The 24,370-nt window shown below is 47.1% G+C and overlaps 1 protein-coding gene and 1 pseudogene across 3 annotated transcripts in view; both read left to right on the forward strand.

Annotated features, from left to right (window-relative positions):
* Positions 1 to 24,370, forward strand: part of KIF16B (kinesin family member 16B) — a 275,553-nt gene that overhangs the window by 162,846 nt on the left and 88,337 nt on the right. For 2 of the 3 annotated variants that reach the window (XM_060285362.1, XM_060285363.1), the window contains exons 18-23: positions 2,148 to 2,180; positions 2,532 to 2,585; positions 4,129 to 5,487; positions 9,006 to 9,158; positions 11,060 to 11,156; positions 11,873 to 11,923. In XM_060285362.1, the coding sequence (XP_060141345.1) occupies positions 2,148 to 2,180; positions 2,532 to 2,585; positions 4,129 to 5,487; positions 9,006 to 9,158; positions 11,060 to 11,156; positions 11,873 to 11,923 (1,747 nt within the window). The remainder of the gene's footprint in view (positions 1 to 2,147; positions 2,181 to 2,531; positions 2,586 to 4,128; positions 5,488 to 9,005; positions 9,159 to 11,059; positions 11,157 to 11,872; positions 11,924 to 24,370) is intronic. The other variant, XM_030872530.2, reaches the window with a different exon arrangement.
* Positions 12,596 to 15,234, forward strand: LOC138842326 (uncharacterized; annotated as a pseudogene).

Raw genomic sequence — 24,370 nt, forward strand, 5'->3', positions numbered from 1 at the left:
CGTGTGGCTTCTCGTGTCCCGTTGAGCTTCACGTCTTGCCCCTCCCCTCACAGGAAGCCGAGACCTGGCTTTATTGAGCTGCTGCACCATGCGAGGAAGAGTGGCACAGCCTGGGCGGAAGTTCCCTTGGGAGGCTTGCCTTGATTCTAGGTCCTACCAAATTCTGAGACCAGCACCCGCTCGGTGTGTTACAACCCTTTGTCCTTCCTCATCCTGGCTGTGACACACTGGGTGCGCCCCTCATGTTTATTCCACTGTCACTTACAGACTGGGAGCCCCACGGAGGCAGGGACATATCTCACTTCCGGACCTCTGTATCCCCTGTGCCTTGCACAGCGCCTGGCACTGTGCTCAGTAAAATACGTAGGTGCCCAGAGTATCACACTGGAGATGAAGCTATTAAAACTCACATTTCATGACTTTCTGAGACCACACAACTCATTAGAAACAGTTGCAGTGGTTAGCAGCACAGATTTTAATACCAAACTGATTCAAGCCCTCCCTCTGCTACTTACCTCATCTAAGCCTCAGTTTCCTGTTTTATAAAATGGGGATGAGACCTGCTAGGGTTAGGAGAACAAAGTGAGGGTATTGCATGCTCAGTGCCAGGACAAGCACCTGCACGTTGTAAACTGTCTGGTGATAGGTTTTCATTCGAACCCCTCAGAGCAGCATTTGCCTTGTGACACTGTCAGAGCAGAGCGACATTGTCTGCTGATGGGCACATTGAGCTGATGTTCACAGAAAGTGTAAATCAAGAATAAAGACAGTTCTATTAGGAAAATCCTCAGGTTTTGAAAGTGTTTTATCTGGTGATTTTATTTTATTTTTTTTGACTGTAATTATCTCTAGAAAGACTAAACTGTACCGAAGTCTAAAAATATGTACTAGGAAGCATTCCCAAGGTTCTGTTTATCGTTATATAAAAGAGAATGATCGTATATGAACTTAAATGAAACCCTGTATCGGCTTAGCGTGATGGCATGTGGATTGGGCTCCAGAAGTGGCAAATCCCTGTCATATACTATATTTACGTGATTGATTTCTCATGGATGGCGGTGCCTGTAATCCACAGATCATTTTCATTTGATAGAAAGATAAATATAACCCTAAATGGTAAGTTTCAATGAAGGATTTAATATTCTTATTATATATCACAAACTGGAGCATTGCTCATAAAATGAACGAATTGAGGATGTTTTGGAAGCAGGCTATCGTGGGTTCAAGCCCTGGTTCCACCACATCTTACCATCATGACCTTGGACAAGTTCTTTCAGACCTCTGAGCTCTGGGTTTCTCATCTGTTAAATAGATCGGGTACTCTGTGCCATCTTCAGGATTTGCTGGGAAGGCAGAGTAATAAGCAAACGTGTAAATCACTCAGCACTGCCCTCAGTTCTGCTTGCAAAACCCCTCAGACATCTTACTCTCAATTTTAGCCCAAATTAAATTGGTAACAGATCTATTTGAAAATTCGTTAGCTCATGGTAAAGGTAACCGTTGCCAACCTGGATTATCTTATCCAAGGAGAACAGTTGACTGATGAATTTTTCCATAGTTCAGCTTCTTAGCTGTACTTGCTATCCACCACAACAGGAAAACGTTTAAGAATTACAGTTCATGCTGTTTAAAAGGTATAGTGAAACCTTGAAGTAATTCAGTCTAGTATTTGAGAAAAAGTCAACTTGTTATCAGTATTTTAGCGAGTTGTTTTAAAATTCCCAGTGACCTAGCCCCCTTTAGTTTGCTACCACTATGGTCAATCCGTTCATAATCTCTGTAGCCGCCATAGCTCCAATGTCATATAACCACTAACTACAGGAGGATCTCGAGAATCCTCCATACAGTATAACCATTTATGAAGTAGTAAAAACATGGATTTGACTTCTGTGGGCAATTATCGTTGGTACTTAGTTATTATTAGTGCTCGAGTTATCATGGGAAGTGTGTAAAACATAATAGCTAACTCTTTGGAGAATTTGCTTCAAGAAATGATTGGAAAATGTGATCTGTATAAGAAGACGTTTCAATTTGTGCATGGCTACTGGCTTTTAAGTACCTTACTGTTTTGCTCCTGATGTTCCCACTGTTAATTCTTTTCTTAATTGATGTCTGTGCTCTCTCTCTCTCTCTCATCTCCCTGGCAGTCTTTTCCCTATAAAAGGACCCATCTGTCTAAGGTAGAGATTTTCCATTTTTCTGTACTAATCAGTGGCTAGGCTGCATGGGGTAGGCACGCTTCTCGTTTAGAAGTCTCCCTTAACTCTGCTTGTCCCGTACAGTGGTGTTTTGTTTGCTTTCCTTCAAGTAAAATATGTTCTTTTCAGCCTGAATTCAAGCACTCCCAAAGTATGTCTAATTTATAATCATAATCATAGAGCAAAGAATACATTTTAAACTTGCTAACCCATAATGATTAAAAAGCGTACCTGACAAACCAGTGTTCTTTGTAATATGTAACTACATACAGAGAATATGAGAGTGAAAAAAGCTCTTTCAGAAAAGTGACTCATTTTCATTTGATTTATTAGACTTGAATTTGAGCGGCAACAGCGTGAAGAACTTGAGAAATTAGAAAGTAAAAGGTAAGCCACGTGGTAGGAGTCATAACACCACAGAGTGGGTGGGTGCCTGTGTTGATGTCCTAGGCTGAGATCACCTGTGTCTGTGTCCTCTCCCTCTGGCTCCGTGTCCATCATTTACACGTCTGATGACTGTAGCTCCTTTCTCTTTAGCTGGTTAGTTTTACTTCACGTTTGAATTTTTTAAATAGTTCATCTTCAAATACTTGTGAGACGGGGGAGTAGAGTCAGTAGGCAAATTTAATACACTCTTTAAGTGTAATACATCAAATGTAGACTTGTTTAAATTTAACTAAAAAGTATTTCTTCCTTAATAATATCCTGAGTTTTAAAAAAGCCGAAAGAATGACCCTTCCCCTTCTTATGCCTCCTCACTTTTTAAACCTCTTTCCTTATGTTGACCAGCCATTCTCAGCTCCCTTTCCTTTTGGGGGGGGGGGTGTGTGTGTGTGTGTGTGTGTGTGTGTGTGTGTGTGTGTGTGTGTGTGTGTGTGTGTGTGTGTGTGTGTGTGTGTGTGTGTGTGTGTGTGTGTGTGTGTGTGTGTGTGTGTGTGTGTGTGTGTGTGTAATTGATTTGGAGAGCATTTTTTATAATAAAACTAAGTAGTTTTCTTTTTTTTCCTGTCCTATTTAACAAGCCAAGAAATGGACCAAGGATCGATATTAGAATAGAAAGTAAGGCCGCAGAAAATCTACACCCTGGCTATTTATTTTCTAGAGTGTGGGGTCTGGATGTTACAGATGAATTAGTTTAGCTCACAGCATCATGGACGATAGGTCTTGGGTGGCTCAGGAGATGGAGGCCGTGCATCCGTACTCTGACATGCCCTGTGTTCTTGCTTTGGAGGCCACCCTGACCTCAAAACATTGACTTAGCACCCAGTGGGGACCCTTTGCTCTCTAAGACACACCATGACATGTAACGGCCAGAATCATGCATTTAAGTATTCTAATGGAGACTGACGTTATTTTCAATGTTATGCATTAATAAACTAATATTTTGGATCATTTGGTGATTACCATTTGTCCTAAACTAGTGATTAAATAGCGTGTAGTTATTTGAGCTGGAACAATGAAGTGTCGATTATCTTGACTTTGATATTTGACCCTGATGAGTTGAGGACAGCATAAGCATTTTTATTTAATGTCATTTTGTAACCGAATTTCCATTGAGTTTTAGCCTTTGGGCTGAATAAAATTATTCACATTTAATTTAAATTGGGCATGCCTCTTTCTCTTTGAGCTCAGGGGGCTTTAAAAATTATATCATGCATAACACATTATGCTTATAGGTTCTGCAAAGAAATGATAGCAGAAGCTACTTCAGGAGATTAGGCAAATGATATGTTGGACAGTTACAGAGTAAAAAAATTAAACAGCATGCTGCTGGATATTAAAAGGAAAGTGCTGTTCTCTCTTTTTTTTTAAATTTAGTGAAGGGTGTGTGGTGTATGTCCATTTCTAGGAGGTATCAGTTTAGGGAGAAGTTAGAGCAGCTTTTGAACCTAGCGCTCAAATAACGATCAGTCAACGATTTGCATTTCAGAAAACTCATAGAAGAGATGGAGGAAAAGCAAAAGTCCGACAAGGCTGCGCTGGAGCGGATGCAGCAGGAGGTGGAGACCCAGCGCAAGGAGACGGAGATCGTGCAGCTACAGATCCGCAAGCAGGAGGAGAGCCTCAAGCGCCGCAGCTTCCACCTGGAGAGCAAGCTCAAGGACCTGCTGGCCGAAAAGGAGCGGTTCGAGGAGGAGAGGCTGAGGGAGCAGCAGGAGACTGAGCTGCAGAAGAAGAAACAGGAAGAGGAGCGGTTTCTCCGCGTCCGGGAAGAGCTCCAGCGGCTGCAAGAACTCAACAGCCATGAGAAGGCCGAGAAGGTTCAGATATTTCAGGAGCTGGAGCAACTCAAAAGGGAAAAAGAGGAGCAGTGTGTCAGGCTGGAGCAGGAGAGGAGGCGGCTGGAGGGGCAGGAGGAGGAGCAGGTCCTGCGCGTGGCGCGCCTGGAGGAGCAGCTCCGGGAGAAGCGGGAGCTGGTCCGGCTGCCGCGGCTCGGGGAGGCGCAGCGCGCGGAGGAGGAGCGGCAGGACCTCGAGGGCATCCGCGCATGTCTCCTGCGGGCCAAGGAGGCCTGTGCCGAGGGGGACGGCGATGGCCGGGAGCTCGAACGGGCGCAGCTGCGTTTCTTAGCGTTCAAGCGAAGGCAGCTGGCCGCGCTGACCACTCTGGAGAAGGAGCTGGTTCAGCAGAAGGAGCTCCTGAAAAAGGAAGTGGAGGAAGAACGTGAAATCCTGGAGCGCTTAAAATCTGGCAGCAAGGAAGAATCGAAGTCGTTGTTCAAGAAGGATGGTGGTGCCGCAGATGTGCCCCACGCGGCTGGAGATGCGGAGCAGATCAAGCCGGCGGAGGGGAGGCTGCAGTGTAAGGAGAGCCAGCTCCAGTATCTCCTGCAGCATCATTTGCCGAGGCTGTTGGAAGAGAAACAGAGAGCCTGCGAGATCCTCGACCGAGGTCCTCTCGGCCTGGACAACACTCTCTACCAAGTGGAGAAAGAGATGGAAGAAAAAGAAGAGCAGCTCGCGCAGTACCAGGCCAGCGCCAGCCAGCTGCAGAAGCTCCAGGCCACCTTCGAGTTCACGGCCAACGTGGCCCGTCAGGAGGAGAAGGTGAGGCAGAAGGAAAAGGAGATCCTGGAATCCCGGGAGCAGCAGCAGAGGGAGGCGCTGGAGCGGGCGGTGGCCCGGCTGGAGCGGAGGCACTCTGCCCTGCAGCGGCGCTACGCCCGGGGCCTGGGGGCCGAGGAGCGGAGGCCGAAGCCGGCCACCTTGACCGCCGGCGGCAGCGAGCGGTCCGGGCTCCGGGCCGGCCTGGGGGCCGAGCAGGAAGCCCTGGAGAAGGACCGGGAGAGGTGAGCCGAGCCCGAGGGGACGCCTGCCACACCCTCCGTGCCCCACGGCATTAACCCTCGGGCTGTGATGGCGCGGCTTCTAGCCCTGGTGCTGTGTCTCTCACTGTTGTTTGAAAAAGTAATTCTGTAGCCTTTATGTTTTCTGATTCACTGGCAAATGCTTAGCCTTCTTTTCTTTTTCCTTAGGATCCTTGGTTTAGAGTCACTGGCCTAAAGTTGGAAAAAACACAAACTAAGCCCATGTCTGTTACCTCACTGACCTCTGACTGTGTGTTTAATATTTGATAAACAGGGAAGACTGAGAAAGCTTCCAGCCGGATTCCCCCTCCCTCCTTCGGTGCTCTCCCCAAACCCCATTCCCTTTTGTTGACTCCTTTTCCCTCTGCTGCCCTTTCCCTCCCCTTCCTCCCTCTCCACCCCCCCCCATGTCTTCTCTGGGACCTTGATCAGCACTTGTTCACAGGTTCCATAAACACTGATTTCCACACCTGGCAGCGAACTGAAAAATATCCCTCCCCCCACCCCTGCTGATTCTCAGTGTTTGAGAATCCAGAGGGACACCTCAGGATTCTGTATTAAAAAATAAACAAGCAAAGCTCTCTAGATGTTCCAAACATGGTGGTCTATCCAGGCATGTTAGGTCATGATTCTCTGATATTATTTTCGATGTTGTGAACTAGGGAGTAGCGCTGTTTTCATGATAAAGGAAGAATATTTCTCTTCCTCTACCTGTTGCCTGTCACCTTGCTTCTCAGAGGTAGGATCTCAAGACAAATAAATACGTGAACTGGGGGATGCTTTTTCTGCTAACCCTGCAGACGCGATGCCAAGACTCAGAGAGACTGGCGGCCGCCTGTTGTGCAGACGTCATCGGATTTGGTGTCCCGCAAGGGGGCTTTGTGCCCTTCCCAACCCCTTCCTGCCCTGCTGGCCTTGGGCAGGCTCTTCCACCTTGGGGCCGCAGTGTCCTTACCCTCATGAGGAGGGCATGGGCCTGTGTATTTTCTTTAGTTCCAGACCCTTTGGTCTGTTGAGATCTTAACTGAAGCCCAGGTTACGGGGGCCTGGAATGCTGCCCCCTCCCCAGGAGCCCTCCCCTCACAGCACCTCCCGAGGGGCTGCAGCAGAAGCCCGGAGTGCTGGCCTCTAGGAGCTCAGCTTGACATTGGCAGAGGCCTGGGATCCATGCTGATGACGAGGCAAGATCTACTGGGAGGTGTTGCCTGAGCCCCTGTCCACCATTTTGCCTGAAAAGGTCAGGACAGCCTCCTTTCAAACAATCTGCTTAAACTGGATTCTGTTTACCAAGCTCTCCAGTAATCCCCCCAGGCAAAACAGTGACAGGTGACAATCAAAAACCATAATGCTGTGACTTCAGAGAAATAGGTCTGTGGTTTAAGAAAATGATTGTAGGTACCTTATGTAAATGAAATTGCTGGACAAAGGTCTAGCCCCAGGAAATTTACAGCAGTGGAGGGCACGCTCTCTATGTGTATCCTGCGCTGTGCAGTGAGAATGCAGCAGGGGCTTGGAGCCTGATGTCCTGGCTTTTGTCAACCGGCTTCGCTCCCTGGCCATTTAGCATTAATACTCGATTATAGTGGATACACTGTAATGATTTCCCGATGTCAGCTTTTCTCCAGAAGCCACGCAAAGGAGGCTTTTAGCTTCCTGCGTTTTGATGGAGTAGACTTTGCAAAGCCCTAATTCAGGCCAGCGAATTTTGAGCGCTTTGCTCTGGCTTTGATGGTCCTGCAGCTTTCTGGGGGTACTGGTGTTGTGTCTTATTATCTCTGGGTTCTCATGGCTGAACCAGGGCCCGCTGCGCACCCTGAGCTGACCTCTTGTGAGTTTCCAAAGTGCCAAATATCAAATTCACGTGGAGCCAGACTGGACCAACGGCGCACTTGGCTTTCCCTGTCAGCTTGCAGTATGAGCGAGATTTAATCATTTTCTTTCTTCTTTCTCCTTGATGGTTGATGGGACAAGTGTCAGGCAGTTAGAAAGTGGTAGAGTTGCATCTCGAATCCAGCTTGTGCCCACTTTGTCCTCCTGTCTGCTGACGACAGAGCCACTGCTGGGCAGACCAGTTCTTCTCGTGTGCTGCGACCCTTTCCATGCAAGGCCCTGCTGTCCCTCGCCATGTATAGAAATCCTGCTCAGCCTTCAGGGTCCCACTGGTGCCTCTTGCTGTGTGGAGTCCTTCCCATTGCCCAGCCCTGAAGGATGTCTTTGAACAACTCTGTAGGCATCATCTTAATTACAAACATTGGCTCATTTTCCTTACCATCTTTGAGATTCTGTGTTAACCTTGTTCCCTGGTTCTTTGCCCACCACCTGGCCCCTGACATCACTTCTCTGTGCTCAGTCCTTCCTCCTTCAAGAATACTGCATGCTCTGCAGTCTGGTGCTCAGTAATCGGTAGACAGATGAAAGGTTGAGTTCAGCTGGGCATTGTCTCCCGCGGACCCAGGAGCTCCTACCCTGGTGATCCCATAATCACATTTCCGAGAGCCAAGACCTTGGCTTTCACGTTCAGGATAGAGCAGTCAAATCACTGCTGGTGACACCAGAGAGCTGGCAGTGTTGTGGCGTGTCAGCATCTGAAACCAGACTCTCTGAATTTTGGACCTGAAGGAATTTGGAGAGACTAGTTGACTCTCTCATTTGATACATGAAGAAATTGAGACCCAGCTGTCATTAACAGTGAGTGGGCTGCAGCCCCTAGATGGTTCTGTGGGCCAAATTTACTGGCAAGTTTGGCCCTCTAGCCTGATGGCCCTGGATTCAGTCGTGCCTGGGCCAGTGGGAGACCAGCCATACACACAGTCGACCTTACATCAGACGTATCATCTGTCGTTGGAAATAAATGTTTGGTTCCACAGCTCATGGTTTATATTAATTTCTCTAGATACTCAGCCTGCTTTCCTAGGTCTCTCTCGCCTGTTTCTGTTTTCCACACCCACTGCCTTAGCCAAAGCGGATTCCTGGTTTTTGTGGTTTAGTCCCTTTGTTTCTGCACCTGGAAAACCACCCAGTGTCATTTCCAAATGCCAAATTCCCACTGGCCCGTGAAGACTCAACTTAGAACTGCCTTGACCATGAAGGTTCTCCTAGATTGGCAGTTTTAAAGAATTCTTTAAAGCAGAGATCTCTTTTGTCAAATAGAAATACTTATTGGGATCTGATATGTAGGCTACAACCAACTGTTTTGTTGAAGCTGGGTTTGGGACTCAGAATCCTGCACATCTAGCTCTGAGGATTTGCTGAGCACAGTGGGAATATCTTTGCCCTTGATGGTAGAACTCTCTCCAACTTTTGGGTGCCTGTAGCACTTGTCCTGCACCGCTCTTGTGGCCTGTTATCACCTTATACCTTGTCTTATAGGTATGTGGTACCTTTTCTACTGGAAGGTAAAGCTCTTTGCACAGTTTTGGTCCGGATCTCTCATGGTTTCTAGGGAAGATTCTCAGGAGATACTGTTAATGAGTGAATTCACAGAACTTCCATCTCTGTAGGTTAGAACATGAAATCCAGCAGTTGAAGCAGAAGATCTGTGAGGTCGATGGTGTTCAAAAAGGGCATCGTGGGACCTTGGAGGGAAAACCTGCTTCTTCCAGCTTGCCATCCAGTGCTGAAAAGTCTTACCTGGTCCCCCTGATGGATGCCAGGTACTGGACATTAAATTGATGGCATGCCTATTTCTGATGTGATTTAGTGACTCACAGTACCTTATATTGGCCAGTTTGCATATGGAGGACTCTATCAAAGGTGGTAAGCAGTACTTGTCCCCACGACATGCTTTGTCCTGATCAGCTGTTGCCTGGCCCGTGGTGGAGTGAGATGTCATTTAAAGGGCCCAAGACCTGAGACCTGACCGGCCAAATCTAAGGAATACTGGTGCAAGGAGTTTGTGTGAGAAGGTGGAATTAAAAGGTTCAGGGAAACCAGTTCATCCAGAAAGAAGTGATACAAGGCTAGGTTGAGAGGAACAAAGTAGAGTTAACTGAATTGTACCAAGAAGGACCTTGTGCTGACAAATAATTTATAGAAGCCATAGATTACAAATAGATGAAGTCTGTCACGAAGACGGTACCAGTATATTCAGAATGATCACGAATAGCATAAATACAAATCTGATGTTACTATAGGAAAATGATTTTCAACTTGGGTGGCATCATGAATTGCCCTGTGGCTTACAGCCCTCAGCTAAATCAACCTAATCATTCTTTGCCTATAAGAAAACTGACTATTTTTCTCAACCCCATCTACGTCATGGGGACATTTCAAATTGGGCAGCCCTGAGCCCTGGCTGGTAGGAGTTAGGTATTCAGGTATCAGAATGTACTCAGAATGGCATGAGCCTCTATGGTCCCTTAAATCTAGGTCTGCATCTTCTGTGGTGCTCATTTAAAATTTGAGGTCCAGGGAGATTTGTTTCTAAGTGGCCTTGGTTCAGATTCAGTTGCATATGATTTTCTTTACTGAAATTCTGAAAGGTAAACGCTGCATTTTATTACCCTAGCTCCATTCTGTGGGGCTGTTTTACCTGTAATATTAATCTCTTTACCCAGCATATCAGGAAGTCATTTAGCCATGGTCAGTAGTACAGAAATGTGTGTAGGATTTTGCATGGGCTTAGAAAGGTGCAACCAGATTTTTTATTTTTTAGTGTGCTAAGATGTAAACATGCAAAACACTTCATTTAAAATAATCCGTCTAATTCATTGTCTGTAGAACTGGGGCAGGGAGCCTAGAACTGAGAAAGCCTTGCCTTTGGGTGGCCTGAGCCACTAGAAAGATTTTGATGGAACCCAAATTCTCTCTTTCCCTGGTTCCTCTGGGTGGATGGCTGTACTTCACACAGTATCCCCTGTATCGTATTGGGTACCAGCTGTTTTCCCTGTATCGTATGGGGTACCAGATATTCGGTTGACAGCTGTTTCTGGCTTCAGCCATCTTGACCCTTCACCAGGCATTTTGGAAGGTCTAGAGACCTTTAAAATGTGGTGTCTCGTGGCCGGGTGCAGAGACAAGACAGAGCAGGAATGATGTGAGACATTGTTCCATCCAATAGTGAAGGTCTGTGGAGAGTGCATCTACTTTTTGTTTTTCCTTTTAATCCTCTGAAATGATTTTGTGTTTTGTGAGAAATAAGAATCATCGTTTTCTGTGTGAGGAAACGGAGGCTCGGTGAATGAAGTGTTGGGTAGTGATGCCTTCTGAGACCGCAGAGTCATCTGGAACCCAAGTCTGCAACTCTCCCCTGTCCTGCAGCAGAGGTTCCGCTCAGGACGTAGGGAGGGATTTGGATGGGATCACTGAGTCTCCCTTCTGTTCCCAAGATTCGGTTATTCGTCCAGGCCTCTCTTGTTTGGGGAAAACCCAGATAGTAAACACATGGCATTAGATTTCCTAGAAAGTTGACAGATGTTCCAGAGCCTGAGTTGTGATTACATTTGGCATTTAGAACGAGAAGGTTCCCAGCCGCAAAGGGCATGGTAACGAAAAGATCTCAGAATGCCCTGTGTGGTTACAAGCGGTCACGGACCCCCATCTCTTTTGCTTCCAGGATCAGTGCTTACATTGAAGAAGAAGTCCAGAGGCGCCTTCAGGATCTGCACCGTGTGGTTGGCGATGGCAGCAGTGCACCTGCCGAGACCGTGAAGGTGAGTGAAGGAGCAGGTGATCTGGTTATTCGTTTTCAAGATGACCTTTCAGTAAGGAGCGGGGGTGGGGGGGTCTTTTATGTACTGTTTCTCAGAAAATTGAGATGCAAAATGCTGTAGAAATATTAAATATTGCTCGGGTGGAGCTTAACAGTTTATAAATAGTATTAATTCAAGAGTAACTTTATTTTAAAATTTTGAACTTCTGGGGGAAATTCTTGAGTGAGTATGAAGTTTCCTGAAGTGCTTTATTTACTTTGTTTGATTTATAAAAATTCTACACGTAACACCTTTCTGTTTTCTCCAAAAATATAATCAATTTCCATAAGTATTTAAATTCACTCGATAAATTATCCCAAGTAGAAATATAATTTTGCCTTTGAGAAGATACATACTTGTGACAAGCTGATTTTTATCAAAATAAAGTCATTTCATTTCTACCCTGCAAATTAAGAAGTGTCCTAAGGAAATTTGCCTTTAAAATTGTTCTTCGAATTTTAAGATTAGGAATAAATGGTTCAGTTCCCTTACAGGCAGATGTATCGATAGAGTCCCGTTTACCTTGGGAATATAAGTTCTCAAGAAGGGTTGTCATTGTGGAATGACAAGTATGTTTCCTTAGAATTTTGTTCTCATAAATATTGTAATCAAATCATTTTTTCCCTCTTTATGAACATGCTATAGTTTAATATAGAGGGCTTTTATTTTCTTTTCAGGATAATGAGAAACTTCACAATGGCACCGTTCAACGTAAGCTAAAATATGAGGTAGGTAATGACTTTTCAGGTTGATAGGGCTGCCTTAAATTACAGCATGCTTGTGTGATTAAATTTTCTTAATGTTTAGTTGCGTGATTAGAATTTCAAGGTCCCAGTGAGATTAATGGCTAATAAGCAAGGCAAGCTATTATATGACTTAAAATTAAATGGAATCCTGCTGGTTGCAAACTGCTTTATTTATTTATTGTTAGGTTTTTTTGTGTTGTTTTTTTCTTTTTGCAAACTACTTTGACTTTGTTCGAATGGCGTGTAGCTGTGGTAGAGGCCCTTTGCCCAGTTTCTCATTCGTAGCAGTATCCTTTCCCTTGGTCTGCATTTAAAAGGCTGAATTATATAATCAGAATCAGATGGGGGGTTTGGAAATGAAACTGGGTACTTCTCGAGGTTTTAGAAACCCTGCGTGTTCTATCGACCGCGTTGGCAACGGTGCAGAGGAGATACTCTTGGTTGGGTAGCTTATTTCTCTGGTGGGTTGTCAAACCAAGGTTTGTTTGGGCATACGATTTGTAAGGCTTTATCTGTATTTTCCTCCGCTGAGGGACTTGTCCTTACATACACTCCCAAATTAAAAAGCAAAGAAGCAGAACTACGAGGTGGTGGAAATCTTACATCACTGAACAGAGCGAGCGGCGGAGGGGTGGGTGTCCCATGGGACACCCCATGGCCCTCCATCCCAACCATCCAGGAATGACACTGTCTTCCTGTGGACGTCCATTTCCTCAGCAGGTAACCTTGTGAAGAGAAGGACATTGCCTTTCATTTCTTTGTGTCCACCTGCCTGGTCTGTAGCAGGCTGGCAGTGAACCTTACATGGTGCTGGTTTGTAGATATCATTATGACGATCTCAGCGGGGCATTTACAATGAAGGATTCCAGTGAAACAAACCAAGAGGCCAGAGAAACATGCATGACGTTGGAATACTTGTCAGTTTCTGATTTGCATTGTCTGCCCCGATTACTCTTACTTGCCCATTGGAAAATTGCATCAAAGGTCTTAAGGTTTATTTTAGAGTAAATAAAATACTGTGGATCAATCCCCTACAACGTATTTTGACCAAAATAGCTGGCGATGTATAAGATGAAATATGGAAATGGATGCTTTGCGTGTGAATCAGGTCCTCTCTTCTGAAATCATGAATCAGTCAACACGAATGGCTTAGGCTTTCGATTGAGCCTCTGCATTAATCCACACGATGAAAACCAATGCCCGCAAGAATCTTCATGTGGAAAAGAATCACAAAAGGTGCCACAGCCCCATCTCACCTGTTTTTGACAGAAGAGCTCTCTTGCCCCGTTGCTGTCCAGAGAAGTCACTGACGCCCCCAGCCGAGAGGAGAGGAGGAAGGTGGACCAGAACCACCACTGGATCCGGCCCGCGACCCGGAGCGTCTCAGGTCCCTCTGCCCCCTCCTCAGCGCCAGGCGGAGGGGCCCGCCAGCGGGGGTCTCAGCCCTCGGAGCCCGAGCCGTCGCACAGCAGCGATTGTCACGGGGCGGCTCTCAACCAGAACACGTCGATCTAACTAAAATCTCTTTTCTTAGCGAAAGCAGCACCAGCGGTGAGGGACATTTTCAGGGTGAGTCAGAAAATTTCAGTGAACCGACGACCCCTGAAGGTGAACACAGCCCGGGGGTCACGTCCAGCTGGACTTGGCTGCAGTGCGCATCCCAGGAAGCGTCCGTGCACAGCGGGAGCGAGCAGACCAGGCAGAGCCAGCTCCTCTGCCTCGTTCTCTCTGAAAGTGTCTCAAGCCACAGCGTCCCCCCCGAGGGCTCCGGCCTCCGAGCTCTGCCGGGAGCAGGAAGCCAGGGAGGAGGTGGTGGCCAAGGCAGTGAGCTCTCTGGGGTCACCCGTGAGTGTCAGGCCAGAGGGAAGCAGCGGGTTGGGCTCTTTTTACCAGCGGGTCTCGGACCTTTACAGAGACACCAGTAGCCACCTGCTGTGGGCGGGCACGCGGGGAGCCTGTGGGACCCTGGGGGCTCGCCTCCCGTGCAGCAGCACTCATCGTGAGGCCGCCGTTTCTGAAACTCTTACCCCTGGACACGCTCTTGGAGGCACCCGGGGTGTCACCAGAAGCTCATTCTTTTCCCGAAGAAGCTCAGGTTGGCAGCAGCAGGGAAGGGTCAGGGGCCGTCGGGCGGGCAGGGGGCCTGGTGCCCTACAGAGCCACAGCTGCCGACTTTCCAGGCTCCTCGCCGGGCTCCGTCTTCTGCCTAGAGGTGGAAGGTACCAGAATGGGCTCTGTGCTTAAGCAGACGCTCGTGCGATTCCCAGACCAAATGCTGAAGCTTCCAGAGTGCCCTTTGAAAGGCTTCCTTGAGCTGGTGGCCGGTTCCCTACCAGGACTTCGGGCGACACGAGTGAGGCCCAGCGTGTGTACTGGCTCGCTGTCGCCAGCTGCGGGGAGCCCGCCCCCTGGCCCGCGTGTGAGCTGCTGCTCCGCTCAGCCCTGTGCGCGCTGGTTCTGAATCCCCCAGCCTCCGTGGGTCTGCTCCGCGCTCTGCCCCTCTCTGGGCTACAGGAGGTTCAGATCGGCTTTGGTGGGCAGAACGTTTCACTCCTGGGCTCTGCAGAGAGTCTCCTGCTCACCGCGCTTACCTACAGCAGACACCTCTGTCGGTAGATGTGCTGGGACCTCCTGTGTGTCCTGACGTCCAAGGCCGATGCCGCCGCCTGCGCCAGCCATCCTTTGTTCCAGCAAGATCTGGTCCAGCTTTCCCTTGATTGGAAGGCGGAAATCCCTGATTTAGTTTTGGTGAACGGAGTTCAGTTGTCATCCAGGTTCCAGAATACCTGGTCGACCTGATTTATTTCCTTCACGGAAACCTGGACGTGGACGCCCCGTCTCTGGTGGAGGTTCAGCTCTTGCTGTACACGGCGGTCAGAGTCGAGGGTGGCTCTGGCCCAGGCCACTGCCAGCCGCTGGTCCTTCTCAACACCCACGTCGCCCTGGTGAGGGAAGACGGTGTGTTCTACCCTCAGAGCGGCTCTCCGAGCTCGCCGCCTCCAGGGACACGGTTTGATGTGGTCAGGTGCCGAGCTTTAAGTGAATTCAGGTGTCTTGTTGTCGCAGAGATGAAAACAGCATCCACCATCAAACTCGTCTTCTTCCCGAAACTCACACCCACCAGATTCAGGAAGCAGTGTCGCCCAGCACCCTCAGGAAGCCCAGAATGTTCAGCTGCTCACCAGCACCTGTGTCCGGAGGGCGGCCGCAATGGGGCCCCTGAGGTCTGGAAGCTGACCCTCACCTCTCAGGACGAGGCTCTGTGCCTAATCGCACACTTGACGAGGCTCTAGGGAGGAGACCTGTGAAAATACTCCACGTATTTTTTGAGATCTTTCATAAAATAAACATGATGAAAGTCATCCAGGGCTATGTCTATCTCAGTGTAGCTAACTGATCTGAAGCGGGAAAAATGCAGGCCTCTATAAATTGAAAATGTAAATATTTTAAATATCGCCACTGAACTAAAAATAGGTGATAGTAGAGCACTGGTGAAGTATCTTTATCACCACCTTGCTTCACTTTCTTGAACGTCAGCCGTGTAAATCGGGTCCTCATTATTTGTGAGGTGCTGGAAGCATTTCACATTGTGCTCGTGTCGACCTGTGCTTATGTGCCTTGGAGTCTATTTCTGCTGGACACTGGCAGGCGGATTTGTGCTGCCTGAAAAGGTGTCTGTCTGGTCTGGCAGTGACCCTCTCGACGTCCTCGCGTTGGCCAAGGTTGGGACAGCTCTGCCGCAGAGCACGTTAGTGACACATCAGGCTTCCCTGGAGGACCTGGGGGTTTACAGCGCCCTCCCCTCCCTGTAACACGTAGGATGTAGGCAGCGCCCCTGCCCTGTGGGGTCTTCTTCAGGGCATTGCCTTTTCCCTCCTCCCTTCAGACTCTGGACTGTTCCTTTCCAGCCTGTGACTTCAGCTCCTCCCTCGTTGGCTTAGCTTTGACTGCCCTTCCCCTGGGCCACATGCCCCCAGTGTGCCAGGCCTTCCTCTGAGCTTTGGTGGTCCTCTCCTAGAGAGACTCTTAGCCCCGGTGTAACTTCCCAGGCTGCCGTGCGCTATCTTATCAGATAGAGACCACGTCGATGGCATCCGGCGCTTCCCTGGCGGCCCTCCCGCCTGCCTCTCAGCTGGCTCACCCTCCTTCACCTCCGACCACGGGGGCCTGCTGGCCTCGCTTCTGAGAGCAACTCATGGCCGTGTCTGCCTCAGGTCGGGCTCCTCTCCCCACCGGTACCACCCAGGAGCCGGCTGCCCTCCTCCTGGAAAGAGGCTTGAAGCTGGGCTCTCAGAAATCTCTCCCTTCTCTGGTTGACCCCTTCCTTTGCCCCCGCTGCTGTTCACATTCCTATGCGGAGTCGGGTTACACGTTTTGTACTGGTGTTTTACTGCATCTGACCCTGGGTTGCTCCGCACACCTTCTCCTGTTTCTCAGTTATGAATGTCCTACTAGCTTCCAGAGTCTCAGGAGGAGCCACCTCCCCCTGTCCTTCACTTCAGCCAGGGTCACGGCAGCTGCGCTGCAGTGCGTCCGCGCTTAGCGACTCGGCCGTTCCGCTAAGGCCTCCGCTAAGGCCTGGCCTGCGGGGGCCACTTTGTGTTCTGGTCAGATATTTACATAACGTGCAATATAATGTTGTAGCCCCCCTTCACTTCTGTTCCTCGTCCGTGATAGGGCCAGTGCCAGGGCTGACCCTTCCAGGAACTGTCCGTCTCCCTTTGGTCAGGAAATGCAGGTCTTCCCTCTCTTCCCCATCAGCGCCGACAACAAGCTACTGAACTTGCTCCAAATTTCCAGCATTGGTTTTCCTCTCCCCAGGTTCTGGGGACATGAGCGGGGAGAGGCAGGACCCGGGAGAGTGCATCAGGGTCCACACTGCTGGCGGCAGCCTGGTTTGCGGTGGCCAAGCGGAGCTTTTTGTCTTTTTGAGGTGATAGAATTCAAGTGTTTTTCCCTTTTCATGTGAAGCCCTTTTTACCTCTTCAGCAACACCCTCTACCCCCAATACACACAGACACACACACACATACACGCACCCTATTGCCTTACACGTGGAGGCTTTTGAGTCTGCGGTAAGGACATGATTACAGTCAGTTCGCTTGTCACATGCTTGGCTGGTGGACCTTCTACCACAGAAAAAATTTCCAAAATGAACCACAGTAGTCTTCTAATATCTTATCAATAATATTTCCCCTAATTTAAATTGAGTATTTTCTCGTGTGTTCTTGATAAGAAGAACGGAATGAATGATCATGAAGAGTGGAGAGAGTGAAGTTTAAGATGTCAGCAGAGGGATGCCTTGGTTGGAAAGGAAACAGTACATAAGCAGTTCAAAATTTTAACAGCGTGATACGTATTAAACAGACAGACCTGCTCGTCCTCATAGGTGAAGAAGCAGAATCCTACTGTGTTATCAATGATGTTCTTTAATATTGTCCGTAGATGGAGCACACAGCGAAAGTGGGCATTGCATACAGATCATATTATCGGTTATGACTTGTTCAGTCTGCTTTACGGTCCAAGTGGCCCGAGGTGAGGGCTGCATTCTGCTCTCACTACAAAACAGAAGCAGCTGCCTCTGGGCAGTTCAGATTTCACGTGTCACTTCTTTTCACCTAAGCATACTTTTTACCTTGAGATCAAATACGGTCCTGATATGAGAATTTGATTTGCCATCATGAAGTGAGTATTAAGGTGGTCATGATGCCTGGAGAAGCCAGTGGAGTGGTGTGCGTGCCCTTGTCCTCCGTGGCTTCAGTCCTAGGGCCTCTCTGGCTCACGGGCTCATTTTCGGGTTCTGAGCCGGGACACTGCGGCAGCGGAGCAGGCGTGGCAGCCTCAGCATCCAGCCTGAAGTACCGTCTTCTCAGTTGTAACGAGTTCCTGTATCAGAAAGAAATAGATTCATACACACTTTATTATGTGGCATCTTGCACTGTCGTAATATAGGCGTAAGCTTGTTAATGCGTTCTAGACAATACCTCTTTGAGGCCTTTTGAAACAGTGATTTCATCTGAATTTGATTAAAATCCATTTTGCTCACAGCTGCCTGTTGTGCAGACTTGTGGTTGGCAGGGTGAATTTATTTCGTCTTTGTTGAAAAACATTTCAAAACAGTTTGTCTCCCTGTTCCCATTACTTAAAAAAATGTGTGTGCATCCTCTGGAGAGAATGCTTACGCCTTCCAGTGGTCGTAATTACAGTAATTTTTATTTACATTCTTTAGACGAGTGATGAATTACAGCTTTGAATGATAAATAGATTAGAGCACTTTTATTAGTGCTTCTCAGATGGTCTTGTTGGACAGACCAGTTTCTCATGAGGTCGTCTTGTTAATTTAGTTACACAGCTTCCACTGTTCCCTTTAGTTGATACTGCTTCCTTCCCTAACGTACTTTTTGTGATGTCCTATCAGTCAGCTGTTGCCAAATAGCAGGCAACCCTCGAAATTGTAGTGACGCAACAAGAAAAAGCTTTTATTCCTCACTGATGGTTTGCAAGTAAATCGAGGCAGCTCTGCTTTAGGCTAAGGTCATCTGCAGGTCAGCTAGTTCGGTCTGCACCACCTGCCTCATTTTGGATCTACGTGGAAGGGGCAGTGGCTGTATCATGTCGATGACAGAAGCACAAAAAGGCAACCGTGCGTCATGTCTGCTAACATCCCCTTGGCCAACGCAAGTGACACATGCAAGTCCAAAGTCAAGGGGCAAAAGGCAGCGCACACTCCATTCACCACGAAGCCATGGCAAGAATATCTGCTCCTCCTCCTACGGCTACAAGGGAGAGAGAATTGGGACCACACCCAGATGCATTGGGTCAGGGTTCCCAAGGTTCTAGTGAAGATAAATTCAGATCAAACCTGTAGGACCTCTCCCTTCTGGAAGTACTGAGTCCTAGTTACTAGTTGAACTTATTTTCCAGTTCAGTCTTTGCTTGACACCTCCACAGGCTGATCATCACCTGCCTCTGAAGCAGTTTATCCATTGGGATCTGCTCTCGTTAGACCGTCGTTTCCATAGTCTTCCTTAATGTGGCCTCCATCTGCAGTCCGTCCGTCTGTGGCGCCCTCAGTCACAGAGTAGAACAAGTCTGTTTCACAACTGTGTTACATCACAGCCCTTCCAAGAACACAGTGCGCTCTCTCTCACCTCCTCGGGGTTTTCTTCTTTTTTTTTTTTTTTACGGTACGCGGGCCTCTCACTGCTGTGGCCTCTTCCGTTGCGGAGCACAGGCTCTGGACACGCAGGCTCAGCGGCCATGGCTCACGGGCCCAGCCGCCCCGCGGCATGTGGGATCCTCCCGGACCGGGACGCGAACCTGCGTCCCCTGCATTGGCAGGCGGACTCTCAACCACTGCGCCACCAGGGAAGCCCCAACGGGGTTTTCTTCTTTACCTCCAACACTCTTTGGTCCCCCTGCTGGTTCTTACACAACACAGATTCCAAACCACACCGTCCAGTCTCTTTTTAAGGATGCACCCTTGTAATTTTTAAAAAACCTCCTTTATAAGGAACGGAACGGAATACAGTTGGGTGAGAAGGAAAGAGATTCTATTATAAATCACTACTCACGTTTTCTTCTTCTGCCATCTTGTTAAACCCTTCTGTTGCTGAAGATGCAGTGGACTGCAGCGGTAACAGCCCTGACCACCCTTTATATTGTGGTTTACAGCATGCAGAGTTCTTTCCTGTGTATTGTTTCTTTGGAGCCCCACAGTGATCCTCCCAGGATGGGCGAATTGTTGTCGATTTCCATTTTGTATCTGAAAGGATCACTGATTGGGAATTGGAACTCAAACCCAGACCTTACTCCAGAATGTATGTTCTTTCCACAATGCCAGAGTCACCTTCTGGTCATGGTTATTCTTGACATTGCCTGAATACATTTTTTTGTTGTTGATTTGTTTTTTTCATAGGAATGAATACTTGATTGGAAGAACTATTGATTTTTTTTCTGACTTGTAACTTTTTTCTTGGAATTTCTAGACATTAACTATTATTTCTCTTTTTATGAGTTTTGTTTTTCAAGAATTGCCTTACAAGTTTCTTTGCCATTCCATCGTGTCTTCGTACGCCTTATGTCTCCTTTTTGCTCTCTACATTTTAGCTCTTACAGAAGAAACGCCTGGGTATAATCATTGTGGCAGTACAGTACAGATAACCTTGTGTGCTCGAAGTTGCTCCTTTAGTTGGAAGATTAAACAATATGCTCTACAGAAACCTGAGAAAGAGAATCTCCACCAGTCCCCTACCCCCACTTCAGTTTTGCCTGGACCTGAGAAATTAGTACAGTTTGAACCAAAACTAGGGCTCAGCAGAAGTCAGTGAGTGACGATGAGTGGTATTTTTCTTGGGTCATTAAAGACATTGTAGAACCAGGAGGGAGATCAGCTGGTTTTCCCTCCTCAGGTCCTCAACTGCCTAGACTCATGTTTGGTAACGAGAGCCACATGACAGCTACCGCCACATTCGTACTAGACCTGTTATTTAGTCTTTTTTTAAATCATCCATCTAACGATGGGTTATCCAGAGACGATGACCATTGAAGTTCTTTTTGGTCTAGAGAAAGATGGGGACATTTTTAATAGCTTCAGGCTGAAACATTCATCAGATCATTCAGTATTTCCAAACCTTGAAACAATGTTGATCAGTCAACTCAGATCTACATGGATGAAATAATCTACTTTTAGTGAGAATCACAGATTCGAATTTACTGGAAGGCCAGTAAACTCAGGATATTCCACAAGCATTTATATCCAACACAGTTTGTCATTTTCTGGGTAATTTATCCTTGATAACATATAGATATAGATACATATCAAAAGGAAAGAAATACTCCTTTATTTGAAAACCCATATTTCTGTTTCCTGACGTGCGTCTTTTAAAGTCACTTTAAAATGAGATGCAGTTCATGGTGGTTGTACATGTCGGGCTGTTGTTAAGTCCTGACCCTGACCTGGAGCAGGTAGGTGTGCCACGTGTCTTAGCAAATCCAGGTCAGTTGTTGGTACTAAGCCTTCAAAGGCGGTGTGGGACTAGCCCCGGTCCCTTCACAGCACAGGCTGGCTTCGCCTTCTGGAGAGGAATGCAAGCATGTCTTGGCTTTTTGCCACATTTGTAACGTACATCTGCTCGCACAGGTTACCTTTATGCCCCATTTCCTGTGACGTGGCTCGTATTTGAGAAGGTGATGGGTCCTCACCATCTCTGCCCCAGACCCCCATTTTCAAACTGCTGGGTCATAGTAGGTGCTTGATGCAAATAGCTCTAATTAGAACTATTACTGTGGCATGTGTGGTTGAAAAAAGAGGGATTAGAAATATGTGCTATGCTGGGAACAGAGAAAGGGGAATTACTAGTTTTTGCTAAATCTGATAAAAACCCAGGTTTGCCTGTATTTTAGAAGCAAAGCTTGGATATTTGGCTAAGAGATCAGACGGCCGTCCTGAGCCCTGACCTTGTCATGGTTAAAGCATATACTGAATTCAGCCATCTGGTATGTAATTAGAGCATTTAGGGGAGAATGTTGATGACTCCCTTTGGAATCGGTTCACTCTGTGCCCTCTGCAGTGCCGACAGTGATCCTAGTGGATGTTAATGCTGCTTCCTATTAATTTTCTTAATTTGCTCCTTTTGAAGGAGACAGCCTGAGTAGGAAGAGAAGATTCTAATCCGAATATTCAAAACGTAGCCTGTGTTCTGTCTGCTTCTTTAGGCTGAGGACTGGACTATAATATTTCCACACCACGGGAAAAATAGTGAGTTTGTTGACACAGGACATTGTTTTGTTAAAAGCTATCAGAAAAATATTTCTCTGTATCTTATTTTAAAAGATTTTTTTTTTTTAAAGAGGACCATTTTTTAAGTCTTTATTGACTCTGTTACAGTATTGCTTCTGTTTTATGTTTCTGTTTTTCTGGCTGCGAGGCATGTGGGATCTTAGCTCTGCAACCAGGGATCGAACCCACACACCCTGCACTGGAAGGCGAAGTCTTAACCACTGGACCTCCAGGGAAGTCCCTAAAAGATACTTCTTATGTACAGGAATGTAATCCAAGTTACTAATTATGTACTTTTCCTTGACTCTTTATTTCTAAATAGAGCCACTCTGTGGTGCATTTGAAATTCCTTGACCTGTCCTACATATTTATCCAGATCTCCTGCGAGACGTGCTTCCAGACATACAGCCTTTCATGTTTCTTTACCTCCTAGCATGATGTGTCACCAGCTTCCCCTTCCAAGTTTAAGAAACTGTGACTGATTCCAAAATAAATAATTCCACAGAAATTTAAAAACTCTCATAAATAATGGGATATATGATACAGCACACATTTGCTTGTCCACTGTAAATCTCAAGATATTCAAAATATAGCTCCTTTTAAATAAAAAATAAATTTAGGAGACATTTATGTTAGTTTTCCTTCCTGCCCAACATAAACATAGTTTAGGAGAACGTCAGGAACCTTTCACAGTATATCCTGAGAATTCGACATTTCTCATCAAATTGACTTCAGAACATAGTGTCTAAAAATTACGTTGCAGCAGTGATTTGGTGGAAGCACATACTCTTCATTTTTCTCTATACTTTTGCTCAAATGTCTTCAGATCCCTGGCTTATTCTTCAGTTATTCATTTCTGCAGGTGTTCACTTCTCTACACCTGTGAATATTTAGTTAACTGTGAAATCAGTGAGATTGAAGTAAACTGTGGTCCCAGATGTGGGAACTCTGACAATGTTTCTAATCCCCAATGTGCAAAATAATGAAGAGAAATATCCTCTTCTCAGCCATGGGTTCAGTTATTCTTCCCTGTCCGGTCCTGAATGGAGCAGTGGCTCTTGTGTACCACCTAGAACCGTTTCTTGAGGTACACGTGCGTGTGCTGGGATGTAAAGGGCCGTCCTGGATTTAGGCGAGCTACATAATAAGATCCAGTTTCTCCTAGGTAACTGGTCTCTACGTAATTCATATACCCAGTTAAATTACCAAAGGCAGTGATTTTTTTCTGTAAGGGATTTATAAGCCTATGCATCAAACAACTTTCTTTTCATTAGCAATTGATTTCACAATTACGCATTCTTAGAGAACTTTCTAGTCTTAAAATGCCTGTGTGATAACCAGACCATCAGTTACAGTCTTAACCCCCTTTGAAAGTTGACCTATGAGAAAAGAAGGTTAAGGTAGTGTTTGCTAATGTTAGCGTATAATCCATCTGGAGTAGAAAAACCTTGTCTTTGTTTAAAACTTAATGCAGTTGAGAAAAACTAAAGGTCTTAGAAGTTACAGATACTTTGTCAGAGTTACTTTGTATTCCCAGGACCTGGCCCTGTGTATGGTCCATAGCTGGCGCTCAGTAAAAGACATCGATGTTTGATTGTATATCCTAAGGGCGCCTATAGGGAAAGGTGTTTAGAAAGTTAAGTCTCCACTGCTTGGTTAACAGTGTACCTGGGCGGTTTTGACTGCAGCTCTTCCTCAGGGAAGTTCACAGTATTTGTATAGCAATATCAGTGTATATGTTTTTCACTCAGTGACCCCCATCATAACTTTCTCATCCTGCTGTAATTATCAGTTTACTTGTCCCACAGGGCGGGACACGGCCTTGGTCACAGTTGGGTTCCTGCTACATAGAGGAGATTTGGGAAACATCGTGCCCATTTCCACTGACGACAAAATGGAGGTTCAGAGAGGGTGGGTGACTGTCCGTCAGAGACCAGCTCCGAAAGCTCGGATTGAATTCTGAGTCTCCTCCAGGTGACGGCCATGTGGAATCCAAGTCCCTCTTCTGCAGTTGCTTCAGGGAAGCAGACAGTGGTGGAGAATCCACCAAGTGTGTTAAACGTGTTGGTATTGTCCTCTGCACCTTGTCGAGAACCGATAAACACATGTGGTAACACACTGTTCCTAATCGATTGGAGGGGAACAGTTTTTCCTCTCCCTCTCTCCCCATCCCCCCTCCTCTCTGCACCTACTCTGTGCCAAACATCGGCCCAGGTATTTCTTTACTTTCCTCAGTGAACTAAAGGTTTATAGCGAGGGCACCCTTTCTTCTGCCAGAACGAGCCTTCTCTTCCTCCTGGAAAACTCCTATTCATCCTTGTGTACCCGGCTGCAGAGCCCCTTCTCCATGAGGCTTTCCCGTCCCCTAGCTGGGGTTGCTGCCTCTCCATTAGGAGCACCAGACCCCTAGGGCTTTGTTCTAGCCCAGCGGCACTAACAGCACTGCTCTGGTTTATCACGCTGTGTGTCGACCGAGCCTGAAGGGGAACAATTTAATTGCTCTTCTTCCTTCCTCCTTTTCCCCCTTCTTGCCCCTTAGCGGGTAGCCCGCAGCTGTGCAGAGAGAGCTCCTCACCCAGTCAGCTGCCACAAGGGCCTGTTGTTCTAACCTGTAGGGAGGATCTGGGAGTGGGTCTTCTAAACTAGTG

The sequence above is a fragment of the Globicephala melas genome, chromosome 15 (genome assembly GCF_963455315.2).
Source record: "Globicephala melas chromosome 15, mGloMel1.2, whole genome shotgun sequence".
Taxonomy (NCBI): domain Eukaryota; kingdom Metazoa; phylum Chordata; class Mammalia; order Artiodactyla; family Delphinidae; genus Globicephala; species Globicephala melas.